We start from the raw sequence: 14,848 nt of genomic DNA on the forward strand, positions 1-14,848 counted from the left end.
TAATGAAAAATACACCCAATGGTTAGAATGGCCACTCACTCATTCTGTCCCAACAGGCGTCTAAGAGGAGCGATCCTATATTGTGGCAGCATCTTATGCTCCAAACAACAGAAAGCTCCTAAATAGGCTCCACAATCTTCACTTGAGTGTTGTTTCCTGGGAAGGTTGGAAATTTTTTTCCGGACTGATAGTGCCACTTTGGTACTTGACTTTCTATTTTCTCACACTTACAAGGGATCATATTTGAAGGCATATGTTGTTAAGAGTGGAAAGTTTTTGAGTTGCTGTGTAGGGAATCTTACAAGGGATCACATTCGAAGACATGTGGTGGCATGAAGGAGCTTGGGCTGTACACACATTTGGGATTAGAAAAACCCTGTTAGCAGAAGTACTAGTTATTAACCTGCATTGAGCTATCTATTTTTTGCTGTCTCTCTTCATCACTAGAGTAATTCTACCCTTAAAAGAGTATTGAAATCCTTGTCATGCTATTTGGCTTCCCTTTTTGCAGGTGCAAGCTGGTCTTTCTGCACTTGAAGATGCAATGGAGGCAGGATATGAAGATTTCAAGGTAATCAACCCAATTTCTCAAAATCTTCATTTTTTTTAATCGTAAGATTGATTTCTGCAGAATGTTTTCCTTCAAACAAGAGGTTGGCTAATCCCATATGCTTGTAAAAGGCAGCCCAACGTGCATTGCATCTGCCAATGAGGTGCACGGGTGCCAATAGTAATCTCAATAACATTTAGGGCCCGTTTGGATATACCACCAAATAAGTTACTTTTTCTACTTACAACAGTAGATAAGTAACTTATTTCAGATAAGTAAGTTTGGTTTAAGATTACTTCATCACTTCAGCTTAAGAAGTAGAAACCAAGATAAGATACTTGAGGCATAAGTAGCTTAAGTAACTTAAGAACCAAACTCTGTTTTCATTATCTCAGCAGCCAATATAAGTTTCTCTTTGTATCCTTTCATGCCTCTTCATTGTTTATAGTCAATGCCACCAATGGTTACAAATGCCTTAGCCTGCTACCAACGGGCTAAGGCTGTATGTACATCTCCTCATGTGAGGCTCAAAAGCCCAAAAATTAGGCAGATCCAAGACTGAGGTGGACCACACTATAGGAAACAGTAGTAATGGGAATGCTCACTGTTGAAACCTTATAGAGCCCATCGTGACGTTCATATGCCATCCAAACTATCCACAAGGTCATTCCCCTTCATCAAAACAAATTCAAGGTATTGACAATAGACATTCCTGTTAACAGCATTATTCATTTTTAAATTTTTATTTTTTTTAAAATGAAAAGTGAATCTTTCTTTTTATTGAAATTTCAGTTATAGAAAATTTCTAGGAATCTCTGAGGAGGAGAAATGTGGCAACTCTCCTGAGTTTGTATTCATAATGTGACTTCCCTATTTTTATTCTATTTGTCTATTTTTGCATTGATTCATTTTCGTTGTTGATGGAAAATACATCTAGTTTCTTGAAGTAGTTCGACTCAAAGGACATGCCATCACCCAAAAAGAAGCTGTTCTGTGAAGAGATACCCATCTCCTGTAGGTATTTGCTACTTCTTTTTTAACTGAATTGAACTATGGTTTATGTTGGTTTTTCTTTTACCGTTTTTTTTTTTTTTTAAATAAAATAAAATTGCTAGGAAGTGATACGTCGGCCAGTCCCAAGCCCAGGTAGGGGAGGACTGAGGGCAAGTGGGTAGCTACTGTGAACTGCACAAGTGGAGATGCTTCTCCAGATTGTCATTGTGTACTGAAACTCCATATATCTTGGGTGACAAACACCCTTTCCGGAAATGGACAGTCAAGTAAGTACTGTGTCACATGCACTGGAGAGTACCTCTGCAGTAGTCTGATTCATGGTAATGTCACTCTATGTGTGTGTGGGAAATGTTCCTATAAGGTCGAGCTTGACACCACGAGTCACTGGTGAAAATAGGCCCGACTGGAACTTGTCAGCCCCTGAAATGGGCGAGTCATGACTTATTCATCGACGGAATGAGTTGGTCCGAGTCGGCCTGTTAGAGACCATGCTTGTCTTAGAGTAGAAAAATGCACTAGAAAATATTTGAGTTTTATGATATCTCACCAGTTTATTGTTTTGACAGGCTTATAATCCTTTGCTGGATATTCACATTTCTTATTTTTTTTTCTTTCTTTTCTTTTTGGTACTAAGAGTAAAATTGTGTTTTCAGGTTTGCCAGCGACACATGTACGGCTGGGACTGTAGGAGAAAATAGTCATTGGTGATAGTTTGAAAAATCAACTTCTCTTTTGATAGTTGGAAATTAATGTATGCATGGCTGTTCGAGAGGATATATCCAGTACAACACAATGAGTGCACTATCATTATCTTTTAGCCACTTTCTATATAGCGCACCATACTGAATTTTGAATTGCAATTTGTGCTGCTATGGTCTCTGTTTTCAGTATGGTGTAAGAGGATAGACGAGCTTGTTGATGGCTAGGTTTTCATGTTCATTTGGCTAGGTTTTGGAAGCCTTTGGAGTAGACCCCATCAAGGGGTTTACAGATTTTCAGGTATTGGATTGAGTTGCATTCTACTTTGTAATTATCGTGACTCTATTTGTCATTTTTAAACTGAGAAATTTGGGTTCTTGATGGTTTAGCTAGAGCTTCATTTTGGATGCCAAGGATCTCTCTCCTCACACAGATTGCCAGAGTTACTGAGGATGCCAAGGATCTCTCTCCTCACATTCGCGGCCTCCTGTTTCTCGACAGAATAGGCCTGGGGTCAGTTAGATCCTCCCTTTCTTAAGTTCTCCCTGCCCTCGGTTGGAGCTCTGTTTTCAGTTGGGAGGGAGGATCCTGAGTTCGGCGGGTCTATGTGGGTAGGGGCCCCCTTGGAGCTCTGTGTTCAGTTGGTTGGGAGGATCTCGTGATTAGGGTGGGTAAGTGTGGGTAGGGGCTCCCAGTTCAGAGGTTGCTGGGTTGCCTTTTTTTGTATCTAGCTTTACACGATAGGTGTGGCTGGTTTTTTTGTCTGGCCACACCCGAAGGGCTGTACAAAGATAGTGTTGGTATTAAAAATAATGATAATAAATAAATAAATAAATCAAGTAATAGGCAAGCAAGATTGCTAATTTATTTTATAATGACAATGCTTATACTAAGTATTCTAGAAATCCGCATCAGTTCTCATCTTTTCACAAAAAAGAAAAAAGAAAAAAAAAGAGCTTCATTCTAGATCTCGTCTTTATTATGTTTTTGTAGGTGGTGGAAAATGCAAAAATCTAGGCAGAAACGGTATGGATTTTTTAAAAAAATAAATCCAGTCTTTTTTTAATGGCCAGAGAGAGTTCTAGATTACAATGGTTCTTTTAACTGTATAGCTATTTTCATTTTTTTGCTGACATTGTTGTAGGAGGCAGCCATGATACGATTGGATATAAGTGAATATATGGAGCGGCAAAGAAAGTAGTTGGCAAGATTAAAGTGGAAGGTTAGTTTTCAATGGTATAAACCGAATTTCATGATGTTTGCTGCAACCAACTACACCCTAAGCTGCTCTTATTTTCATTGGTACAGAAATTGTGAGTAATAGTCTATCTTAAATCGGACGTTAAAATGTCCTAAGCCTTCTTAGAACATCTCAGGTTGTGTTTATGTTTGTATGGATCCCGACTTTTGAGTTTTGGACCATCTAAAGTTTGAAATTCTCATTACAGAAAAGTGTAAAAAGAGATAGGTCTTAGTTTTAAAGAGTTAGATCTTGTTTATTTGGTCCAAACAACAAGAACAGTTTCCTAAGGGCCTGTTGGATGCAAACTCCGAAGGGGCTTTTGAGGCCTTAACCCCTTTTTGATCCAAACAACAGTTGATGTTGTGCATTTAGATGTACTTTGCAGACCCTTTTCTCTTCTCCTGCTCAACAAAAATATGGTCTGGAACTGTTACTGTCCCAATCACATTCACTGTTTGTCTTTGTAAATATGGCTATAGTTTATGATCTGCAAAAGGCACACCTGCACATCTCTTGCTCGGGTGTGATATTGTTTATAATTGCAGTGTTGAGGCCTGACTGTGCGTTGAAACATTTCTAATACATATGGAGGGATTTTTTTAGCTCCCTAAGATTTGAGTCGGCTTCATTTTTGGATTTACATACATCACTTGTGAGCCCCACAGTTAGGGCTCCCACCGATTAAATGCGCTTTCTAAAAGCATTCATATTTTTCAGTTGTACAATAACAATCTGACAGGTCCAATCACATCCCATTTTTCAGTGTAAGTTTTAGATCGTGTTCACAGCATTTCTACTAGCAGTCATATTTTTCAGCGCCTCTATCAATTAACTCTCTTTTCTTTTTCTTTTTTCTTTTTTTCTTTTTTTTTTTCTTTTCCTTTTTTCAGAAGAGTAAGACAAGGTCTTCTTGCCCAGAGTACGATAAACCTCCTATAAATACCCATCCATCATAAGTTCGTAACAGACCATAAGCAACAACAGCCATGGCCATACAAAAATCTCTCTTGCTTTTCTTCTTTTAATATTAGAATTTCTTTCTTCCAATGCCTTTACAACAACAGCAGCATCCACACTCGGAGAAGCAGAGGCTCTCTTGGAATGGAAAACCAGCATCTTCTCACCATAAGCTCTCCATTCATGGTCACTTCCAGCTGCTAATGCTAGTGCCACCACAATCTCTCCATGCAAATGGTATGGGATCTCCTGCAACGGCCTTGGAAGTGTAATAGAGATAAGCCTACCGAGTGCAGGCTTGCAAGGTAAGCTTGATAACTTAAGCTTCTCCTCATTTCCAAACCTCTTCCGTCTCAATCTCAGTGACAACCCACTCACTAGAACCATCCCAGCTGATATTGGCACTCTTTCCAGACTCATCTCCCTCATTATCTCCATGAATAATCTCTCTAGAGTTCAACCTCTTTCAATGGATAACCTTTCTCACCTTTCAGAGCTCAACATCTCGTCTAATGAAATAACTGGGCCTATTCCTCCGTCTTTAGGTAACTTAACCAGGATGACAATCCTCTACCTCTATAACAATCAAATTTTTTTGGTTCAATTCCTGCACAATTAGGAAATCTCAAGAATTTGGTTCAGTTGTCATTGTTAAATAACAGTCTGACAGGTCCAATCCCTTCTACTTTAGGTAATTTGAGAAACCTTACACTTTTGTACCTCTACAGAAATCAAATTTCTGGTTCAATTCCTGCACAATTAGGAAATCTCGAGAATTTGATTTTGTACTTGGTACTATTGTATTGAAAGGAATCTGTGTATCTATCAATTTTGTGAATAGGATTCTTATTAAAAAATCGTGTGCATGTCCAACTATTTATTTTTCAAAGCCAGCAAGGCATCCCAGTCCGAGCAAATGAGAGAGAGAGAGAGAGAGAGAGAGAGAGAGAGAGAGAGAGAGAGAGGATAGGATGATCATCCCCGTTCGTTGCTTCACATGTGGAAAGGTGATTGGTAACAAATGGGACACTTACCTTGACCTTCTCCAAGCCGGTTACACTGAAGGAGATGCTCATGATGCGTTGGGCTTGGTCCACTATTGTTACAGATGGATGCTCATGACCCACGTCGACCTCATTGAGAAGCTCCTCAATTACAACACTCATGAGAAAAGTGAACCCAATTGAAATGGATGGTGGTGTGCTTATTGAAAGTTTTTGGAAGCTTATGAGGTTTGTGTGGTCTTGGTGGCCCAGTGTGTATGCAAGTTCTAGAAGTGAGATTTTGGTTGTATCGATGGTCAAAACAGGGACCTTTGTGTTTGGCCATTGATTAAGTTTATCAGTGCAGAAGAACTTGGAACTTATTGAGGAATAAATAAAAATAAATCGTGTGCATTATTTTTTGAATGACTATCAGGTGTAAGATTCAAAAAAAATAAAATAAAATCTACCGATATTATTTTTATTCATAGATATTTTAGCGACGGACCAAATCCGTCGCTACATAAAAGACGGATTTGAGTCCGTCGCTAATAATTTTAACGACAAATAATAAAAGTGGGTTTTTTCGAATTTTAGCGGCGGATTTTTTATTTTTACGATGGACCTTATTTGTTGCAGATTAAACAATGGACCTTATCTGTCGCACGAAAAAGAAAAAACGACCCAGTAAACAGCGACGGACGAAATCCAACGTTTATTTGGTTTTACAACGGATTTGGTCCGTTGCAAATCCGCAATTTTGGCGTAGTGACATGCATGTAGCTTATATAAGTTTTACTATGCATCCGTATGGTATAAACATGTTAGATTACATACAATTTTTTAATGGATCCTACTAGATGGATCTAGTTTGATTAGATGGTGACCACCACTGTATTGACCATTGAGAAGAAATTTCAATCAAATCCGAAATCTGTGGGACCGGTAATAATCTAAACGATTATTATACAACTACCATTATTTTCTTTTTGTATGGGTGGCACAAATTTTAGATATGTCCTAAATTTACACTCTTCACCGACAATAGCCTTCCAAATCAAATGGATGGAGTGGATACAATACATATATCACTGTGGGTCCACAATCTAATGACCCAAAGATGGTTTCTAACGTTAGAAACCACACTTGGTTTCAACGCTGGTAACCAAACTTTATTTTTTTTGTATTTATATGATAGGTCTCATGATAATCTAAACCATGGGTGAGATGGGTAATCTCTTCATAAAGGACGAGCCCAAAAATCTCCTCAAAACAATATTTTTGTGGTCCACACGAATATTCAATGGTGACCATTTAATTTTCACTGTTTAAGGTGTTGTGGTCCACGTGAGTTTTCTTTCGAATAAAATTTTCAACCACATGTCTCTTATTAAGTGACAAGATTATTAGATGGTACAGATTTGATGCTTACATCAAGAAATCCCCGTATAGAAGGCTCATCAATCCAAACTAATTTCGGTACCGTAAATAGATCAACTTCACTTTTGCACACTGGAGTGTTTTTACACCCATTTTATATTATTATACTTTTTTCATGATGGTCCATACATAATATGTGTGCATAAGATCTATCTCATTCACCATTTTACCAACATTGTTTTAGGACATTGGTAAAAAAATGAGGTAGATTCGTTATTCTGGTAGGCCATACCACCATGACCGACATCGACCATTCTTCCACCATTAAAACATATACATTTCTTATTTCAGACCCTCCTAATTGTCTATGTAAGATCCGAGTTATTCGTTGGTCCACCTAATTATTTTTTAATGGTTAAAATAATTACTATCTTCATCGGAACTCCTTGCGGCCCCGATGTATATTCCAATGGTGAATGTATCATGAATGATATTTTGCATATTATGGCCTATCAAAGTGTTAATTTAGCCTAATTTTTGAAGGTTTGTCATATTTTGGTCCTTGGAACCTAATGGACTGAACTGATCGGGCCCTACATGCAAAATAAGTCAAATACGTAATTCAAGTAAAATGAACAAAAAGAACTTGCATGTTTCCTTTTATTTCTTGTTTACATGCGTAAGGTGCTCTAAGGTGCATCGTGCATATGCGCACATATTGATATATGTTCACATGCATTACACCCATGATAGATCCACACCGTCCATCACGCAAACCCAAAGCATAATAACATATTTAAAATAAAAATATAAATTAAAATAAAATAAGTACTAACCTTTGCAAGTTGTTTTTCCACTTTATATAATTTCTCTCCTTTTATCTTTTCTCTTATTTTTGTTTTCTCTTTATGATTGGTAAGATATGTCCGTCCTTATAAAGAAAAAAAGAGTTACTCGAATAAGATGGATAAGATAATGATGAGGGAGGTTGCAACTGGTTTGATCCCCTTTAAAAATAAATAAATAAAATTTAAAATTTAAGGAACCGGAAAAATTTAGAGTTGTTACACAAAGAATCGGTCAACTTCAAGCCAATCGAGGAATTCCTTGCTATGAAGTTGGCCATTGAAGCTAAGGATATCAATCTTCATGCTGTAACCTCTATCTCGCTCCTACCTCAACCTCCTCATTCTTCTCCATTCACCATTATCGAGTAGTGGTATGTGATTAATCACTACTACCATGAGCCTGATAGCCATGAGCTCTATTATCAATTTTAGGTTGCTCATCATTATAAACATGAGTCTGCCCTCAGGCCTCCATCGAATTGTTGATTGCCTCGTGTAGTCCTCGCATGGCTCGTAGATTCTTCCACTGGGAAGCTTTAAATGTCGCCACCATCATAGGATTGTTTTTTGGAGCACCGTCTATAGTATTTTTGCTTGAACCATTGTTACTTGTCATCAAGCCAAAGAAAAGCTTCGCTTTGATGCTCATTGACACAAGGAAAGACGTGAAATGAGAAGAAGATGATCACTATCTTCCTCAAGTAATTGAGACTTTGAATCCATAAGGTGAGTTCTTGAGTCCATAAGTAGTAAGAAATAAATTTTGAGTATTTTATTGTATAATAATGTAATATTTGCATGATTCCTAAATCGAATAGCAATTATCCAAAATAGCAAAATCTCTCTTGAAGGTAAAATTTGCCAAAAGTAAAAACGACAATAGGACCTTACTGGAGTATTCTCAGTATCATAACGAGAAACTTCTAAACAAGAAAAAAAAAAAAAAAATCCTAAAAGTGCAAAAATAGGTAGATATAACTAAAACAGAAATGACTAAAAGTAGTAAAATTTTCTAAAATCTGAATTTTGACATCGAAGACATTTATTTTCTCATGAAACAGACATCTTCAACCAGTGTAGTGGGTCACTTGACCCCAGAGGCACCGTTCCACAAAGATGAATAGGTCTTGCATTTTGTGACGATGCCCGGATCAAAAGTTACAACCGTTTTACCATCAATATTTTGAACAACAATTTCTCCGTATCCTGAATATACCACTTCGAACCAAACATGCTTTAGGCCCGGTTTTTATCATGCCCTACAGAAGACTCGCCTACTTCTGACAGACTACTTATGCTTTTGTTGCTAAGTATGTATCAGCAGCCCACTTGGTAACCGGGCCTCACCACATAAGTGGACCAAAGAAAATAAAGCTGTTGCATTGGAATATTTCAATTCTTTAATCATTTAGACGTGTCGGTTTCCTAACCTTTGAACAGTTGAAGGGTTCAAATCCTTCAATCTGCAATCTCTCGCACTGATCATGGTGGGGCACGGGTTGGATGGAATACACACAACAGAGTGGGCCCCAATACGCAGGTGAATAAGAATGTGAATAAGTTCTAGCACACGACTTGTAACACACAGGTGGACTACTTGTAAGTAATGTATACATTTGAGATGGTTGGGAAGAAGATAAAAAAAATGATTTCCTTGAATATATAATGTACAATTATAACAAATTTGACTGCTCGAAACATGACGGAGAATCAATATCGGGTGCTATAATTTCTTGTAGTTATACTTCGAGTGCGAGAAATTTTCCCATATACTGTGTCTAGGGAAAGAGCATGTGGTATAATCACATCATGATCATCCTCACCATTCATATGGCTTTGAGTCATTTCGATGGAACAAGAATCCGGCAGATCTTCACCAATAATGCTAAATTCTGCAGATATTTCCGGTCCCAGTTCAACCCCGGGGTTCCCAAGCGTCGTTCCCATCCGGTTGAAGTACCGGCCAATGGCTAATATCCTCATCCATAGCCCATTTGCACGTAACGTTTCCCTCAATGCATTGTATCACTTGCGTCTGTATAAGAACCGAATGAAGAAAATGGAGACTGTGATTGCCGAAGCAACCCCACTGATAATGTAGAAGCAACGTAGGCTATATAAGGGCAGTCTTATGCTAGTCACTTGCGCTTCTAAGTCCAGGCATGTTTTGTCACCAAACCATTTCCTTTCGATTTCTAGCATCCTTGGGTTAAATTGAGAACTGCACGTGAAATGTCAGGAACCATGGCTGAGCCTCTTGGAAACACCTGTGAAATGTAGATGGAAATGGGTCATGCAAATGAACTAACCCATGTTCAGTTGTCACAACAGGTGTTTCAGAACGGAAAATATGGAGGGAAGAAACCCAAAAACAACAGTGATATAATCTGTGCCCTAATTGGATTTGAGAAATGTTAGTTGCAACACACATCCAATATCCATTAGCTGTGCCCTAGCCTACAAATCAGATTGGCCCGCTAATCAAGTGGGACAAACTGTATACTACATGAAAGTAATAATACTCTCTACATTGACACTGTTGGAAAATGAATTCCATTTTTAGGGCTATGTATGATGCAGAAGCTGAAATCTTGGATTCCATATCCAATGGAAAGTTTTCATGTCTAACCGCTTAATTATGACCGTTGACATAATTCCAAATAAGGTAGGAAATTATTGTATAGAACCCGCCTCTCTTTTGCAAAAAATAAAATAAAAAATAAAGTCAAGGAAAAAATATTTTCCTTTTCCATGGATTTCACGAGAGTCCTGGATAGGATTTCTTGCAAAACAAGATTCAAAGTAGTTGGGATAAATCTATGATGATGATGATGATGATGCTAGTGGTGGTGATGATCACGACAATGATAGATTCCATGAAAAAATAAATTCCATCTAGGAGTTAGAGAGGGAGAGAGACGTACAAAGCCAAACCCGCCCGTTCTATAAGTCGGACCAACCATGGTGTATCGGCGGCAATGGTTCTTTAGGAATACTTTGATATAAGGAATCTCATCCATAATGGCGGAAACTCCATTGTTGCCGCTTCCTCTTTCCAATGCTTCGGCGTACTGTTCTACTGTGGAGTATGGCCTGAGCCTTGATTCATTGAAACCAAGTCGCTTTAAAAGCTAAAATACAAACGATCCATTTTGATACCCAACATACTCATTGTTCTTGATTAATGTCTTTATGTCCGTAACGGTCGGTTGCAGCTTCTCGACTGCTAGCATCGATGTCAGGTTTGCAGCATAAGCTGTCACCAGTACAAAAACCAGGAATGTCCACAGGTTTAGAATGAATCTCGAGTAGTTGCTTTGTAGCTTCTCACCTGCAATGAGCAAAAACTGAGTTTTGACACTCGAGATTTGCATTTCAAGGTTTCTTGCTGAAATTATAGACTTGGAGTTGCTCGAGCCCTATCCGCTCAACACCGTGAGTGACTATTGGAAATAGGGGTGAGACTCAGCTCGACTTAGCCTAGTCGCAACTCAACTTATCACTGACGAGTCAGTCTGAATCATCAAGGGCCCGTTTGGATGCCACCAAATAAGTTACTTTTTCTACTTACAGCAATAGATAAGTAACTTATTTGAGATAAGTAAGTTTGGTTTAAGATCAATTATAAGTAACTTTTTTACTTAATCACTTCAGCTAAATAAGTAGAAACCAAGACAAGCTACTTAAGGCATAATTAGCCTTTTTCTTTTCTAAGGCATAATTAACTTATTTTAAGTAACTTACGATCCAAACACCCCCCTAATCTTAAAACAATGTTAGAGGGCTTAAGAATCAGGCATGGACCAGCCCATTTATTACTCAGGCCCACTAATGTCATGAATGGGCCTACTTTGGTCATGGAACAGGCCTTAGTAGAAAATTTTCTGAAACTTATCCTTCAATCCTCACCAACCGAGCCTTGGAACTATGATTGGGCCTGCCCTATTGGCTCATATTGCTACCCCAAGCCCAAACCACATCGGCCGGAGCAGTAAAACTGACGGACCAACGTGGCCCATTGCCAACCTAATAATCTGGATGATTCTCCATGCTCCATGTAGTTATTATATAAGGGTGCTTTTGGTTGCACCAAATATCAAGAAATTTCACGATTAATCAGTCTAATTTGGTATAAATTTTCATGATATTTGGTGCAACCATGCACATCTGGTGTAAAAATTTTTACGTGAATTCAAGAGTTTGTTAACTTATGGAGAAGACACTCAGCCCCGGAGAATTTTTGCTACTTACTGTTTGCAAACACGAATGTAGAGAAGGAGAAGGAGAGGATCTTCCCAACCATCTCTGAAGATGGGTCTTGGAACTCTGGATTTTCATCATGCTCAAAGACCCACACCAGAATCCCCTTCAAGACCGCAAAAGCGAGTGTGGTCAGCCATAGATCCGTTGTTAGCGGCTTCATGAACCACCAAGCACTCATGGTGTCGTCATCCACAGTCGGTACGATTAAGGATGCTCCTGCTTCCATATACTCATATGTAAAGTCTACAAAATCTGATCTGTTTGCTGTTATAGCGGTATCCCCTACAACTGCATCGAATTCCTGCTCGAAAAATGAAGAATAAGGAAAATTGATTAAGAAACAAAAACACACTTTGACAGTGTTTGGATGCAAGAAGTAGCCCTCAAATCACGATTACTACTACTACTACTACTACTACTACTACTACTACTTCTACTACTAGTACTACTACTACTACTACTACTACTACTAATAATAATAATAATAATAATAATAATAATTATTATTATTATTAGTGGTAGTAGTAGCAGTAGCATTAGTATTATTATAACCAAATGCCAGGCACTGCTGCAACTCACCTTGTAGTATACTTGAGAAATTAGGGCATCATAGTACACAGGATCGTCTTGATCGCCCTTATATGGAATGAATTCATACGAGACATTATATGGCAATTTCTTCATCGTCCATTCGAACACGTCTATAGGGAAACCTGTGGCGATGGTCCGTTGATCTTCATAATCCACCCTTATGAACTCTTTGAATCCGTTTTTTAAAGGTACACCAATCCTTAGTTTCTTACTGGTCAATTTATCTCTAGAAATTTTCGTGGATCCTTCCAACCATAGAACACCTGATAACAGTTAGCCAGACGTCATTGAACCAGAATTTCTATAATTTCCTATTTGGAAGTCTGTAAACAGCATGTTTGGCTGCACCAAATATCATGAAATTTTGAACCAAATTAGGATAATTAATCATGAAATATCATGATTTTTGGTGCAACCCAATGCACCCCAAGTATATGAGTTCGTTTTGTATGTACACAATACATACAGACGCAGCATGCAGCTCTGGATGGAGCTTACTTGCAGCCCACCTTTCTTATTATTATTATTATTATTATTATTATTATTATTTTAAGAGCTTATTTGCAGCCATCATCGGATGATTGGAATCATATTGTCCAATTTCCCATCAAATGTGGACCATTAAATGACGACTTTGGGTAATACAAACAGAATAATATTCACTATTGTTTTAGGGTGCGTTTGGCTGCACCAGAGATCACAATTAATCAGTCTAATTTAGTAATAAAATTCATGATATTTGGTGCAACCATATCCACTTTTAACAACAGTAGAGCTAAGGAGTGTCTCTGTCGAAAAACGGTAGGGGATCTCCATGCTCCCATCCAGCCCATGATTTGGGCTGGTCCATGGGCTGATTGCGGGCCTAGTTTAGATTTGTAGAGCCAATGGGCAGGGACTGGGTATATACATAACAACATTTTCTCTTTGAGGCCCAAACCAAGCCCTAACCTAGGCAGGTTTAACCATTTAAGGCTGGGCTTGGGCCTTTAGGCCCATTATTGTTTGGAACATGTTCTTTTCTGTGGGCTTAAAGAGGGAATTTATCACCAGGTGGCACACCACCCAGCTACGTGGTGTTGGGTACTGTGGGGCTCCTTCCATCCGTTTTTCGAGATCATTTTAGGGCATGAGGTCAAAAATGAAGAAGATCAAAAGCTCAAGTGGACCACACCACAGGAAAAAGTGGTGATTGGACACCCACCATTAAAAACTTCTTGGAGGCGACAAAAGTTTTGGATCAAGCTAATATTTATGTTTTCCCTTCATCCAGATCCGTGCGATCTTATCAACAGGTTGGATGACAAATAAACATTACGGTTGGCCTAAAGAAGTTTTTAATGGTAGGTGTCATTATACCAACTGTTTCATGTGGTGTGGTCCACTTGAGCTTCAGATCTGCTTCATTCTTGGCATCATCCTCTAAAATGAGTTGGCAAAATGGATGGATGACATGGATATAAAACACGTACACCACAGTGAGTGCCACAGACCCAACACCACCTAACTGGGTAGTGTTGGGGTCACCACCCAAGCGGCTTCCCAAAGGGTGGCCCCACCACGAAGATCAGCAGCTGCCGAAATTAAAATTACGGTCCAGTCATCAGGTGGGCCACACCATCAAAATTTTTGCGTGTACCCACCTGATGAACAGATTGGCAAGAGAAAAAAGGGGTGCAACTCGATGTGTTGTAATATCGCTTGTATGACCACACAGATATTTAGAGAAAACAGGTTAGAGAGAGAGAGAGAGAGAGAGAGAGAGAGAGAGAGAGAGAGAGAGAGAGAGAGAGAGAGAGAGAGAGAGATATGGGGGACACAGATCATACCGTTAGAGGTAGCTCCGGTATCATGGCTCTGATAATCACACGATCTTTTCGACGGTTGCTGTGCATTGCTTGCGATGGAGTAGAAATCATGGAGTGCCACGGACATGCAGGAATTGCGAACTTTTTGGTTGTTATCGATGTTCGTAGACTCAATGGCAGCAACGTCCACCACCATCGATGTTGTATGAAGAATCAGCAGCAATGAGAAGAAGTTCATGTAAAGGAGCGTCATTTCTTCGTTTGAAGAGGGCCCGTTTTCTGTAACGGTTCAGACATGAATATATATACAAAGGAACTTCGGCTTTGGTCAAAGTGGAAGTTTGGACTTTGACCGCATCGCCAAACCTTGTGTAGCTTACGTGCAAGAAACAATCTCTCTCTCTCTCTCTCTCTCTCTCTCTCTCTCTCTCTCTCTTCCCGTCCCATGGATCCAGATGGTGACTCATCCTCCTCAAATGTGTGTACTATCCGGACCATCCAAATTGTGAGGC

General features: G+C 38.9%; 2 protein-coding genes and 1 long non-coding RNA gene across 12 annotated transcripts; 2 read left to right on the plus strand and 1 right to left on the minus strand.

Annotated features, from left to right (window-relative positions):
* Nucleotides 1-333: 333 nt before the first annotated feature.
* LOC131256809 (uncharacterized) lies at nucleotides 334-5,270 on the plus strand. 10 transcript variants are annotated; one of them, XR_009176966.1, is made up of 6 exons: nucleotides 334-1,564; nucleotides 1,666-2,563; nucleotides 3,257-3,289; nucleotides 3,408-3,485; nucleotides 4,397-4,768; nucleotides 4,878-5,270. It is a non-coding gene; the product is annotated as an uncharacterized LOC131256809 (long non-coding RNA). The 10 variants fall into 10 exon arrangements; XR_009176964.1 differs by having other exon boundaries at nucleotides 1,666-1,830; nucleotides 2,218-2,563; nucleotides 4,397-5,270; XR_009176963.1 differs by having other exon boundaries at nucleotides 334-571; nucleotides 1,488-1,568; nucleotides 4,397-5,270.
* Nucleotides 5,271-5,358: 88 nt separating this feature from the next.
* On the plus strand, nucleotides 5,359-5,829 carry LOC131256119 (DNA-directed RNA polymerase subunit 10-like protein). The gene has a single exon (XM_058257168.1). It carries the CDS (start codon nucleotides 5,435-5,437, stop codon nucleotides 5,648-5,650), a length of 216 nt encoding a protein of 71 aa, XP_058113151.1. The 5' UTR covers nucleotides 5,359-5,434; the 3' UTR covers nucleotides 5,651-5,829.
* Nucleotides 5,830-9,869: 4,040 nt separating this feature from the next.
* Nucleotides 9,870-14,610, minus strand: LOC131256407 (glutamate receptor 2.8-like). Its single transcript, XM_058257320.1, has 6 exons — nucleotides 14,358-14,610; nucleotides 12,490-12,791; nucleotides 11,926-12,238; nucleotides 10,834-11,005; nucleotides 10,671-10,773; nucleotides 9,870-9,941 (listed from the first exon to the last, which is right to left on the minus strand). Exons 1-6 carry the CDS (start codon nucleotides 14,587-14,589, stop codon nucleotides 9,870-9,872), a joined length of 1,194 nt encoding a protein of 397 aa, XP_058113303.1. The 5' UTR covers nucleotides 14,590-14,610.
* Between the last annotated feature and the right edge of the window lie 238 nt (nucleotides 14,611-14,848).

This window comes from Magnolia sinica, chromosome 9 (genome assembly GCF_029962835.1).
Source record: "Magnolia sinica isolate HGM2019 chromosome 9, MsV1, whole genome shotgun sequence".
Taxonomy (NCBI): Eukaryota; Viridiplantae; Streptophyta; class Magnoliopsida; order Magnoliales; family Magnoliaceae; genus Magnolia; species Magnolia sinica.

Excerpts from the sequence above, each read along its gene's own strand:
- LOC131256407 (XM_058257320.1), bottom strand. The coding sequence starts at position 14,589 with ATGACGCTCCTTTACATGAACTTCTTCTCATTGCTGCTGATTCTTCAT. Across the intron at positions 10,774-10,833 it reads AAGAACAATGAGTATGTTGG|GCTCAGGCCATACTCCACAG; the intron begins GTATCAAAATGG and ends CAATGAATCAAG. Across the intron at positions 9,942-10,670 it reads ATGAGATTCCTTATATCAAA|GTGTTTCCAAGAGGCTCAGC; the intron begins GTATTCCTAAAG and ends TACATTTCACAG.
- LOC131256119 (XM_058257168.1), top strand. The coding sequence starts at position 5,435 with ATGATCATCCCCGTTCGTTGCTTCACATGTGGAAAGGTGATTGGTAAC.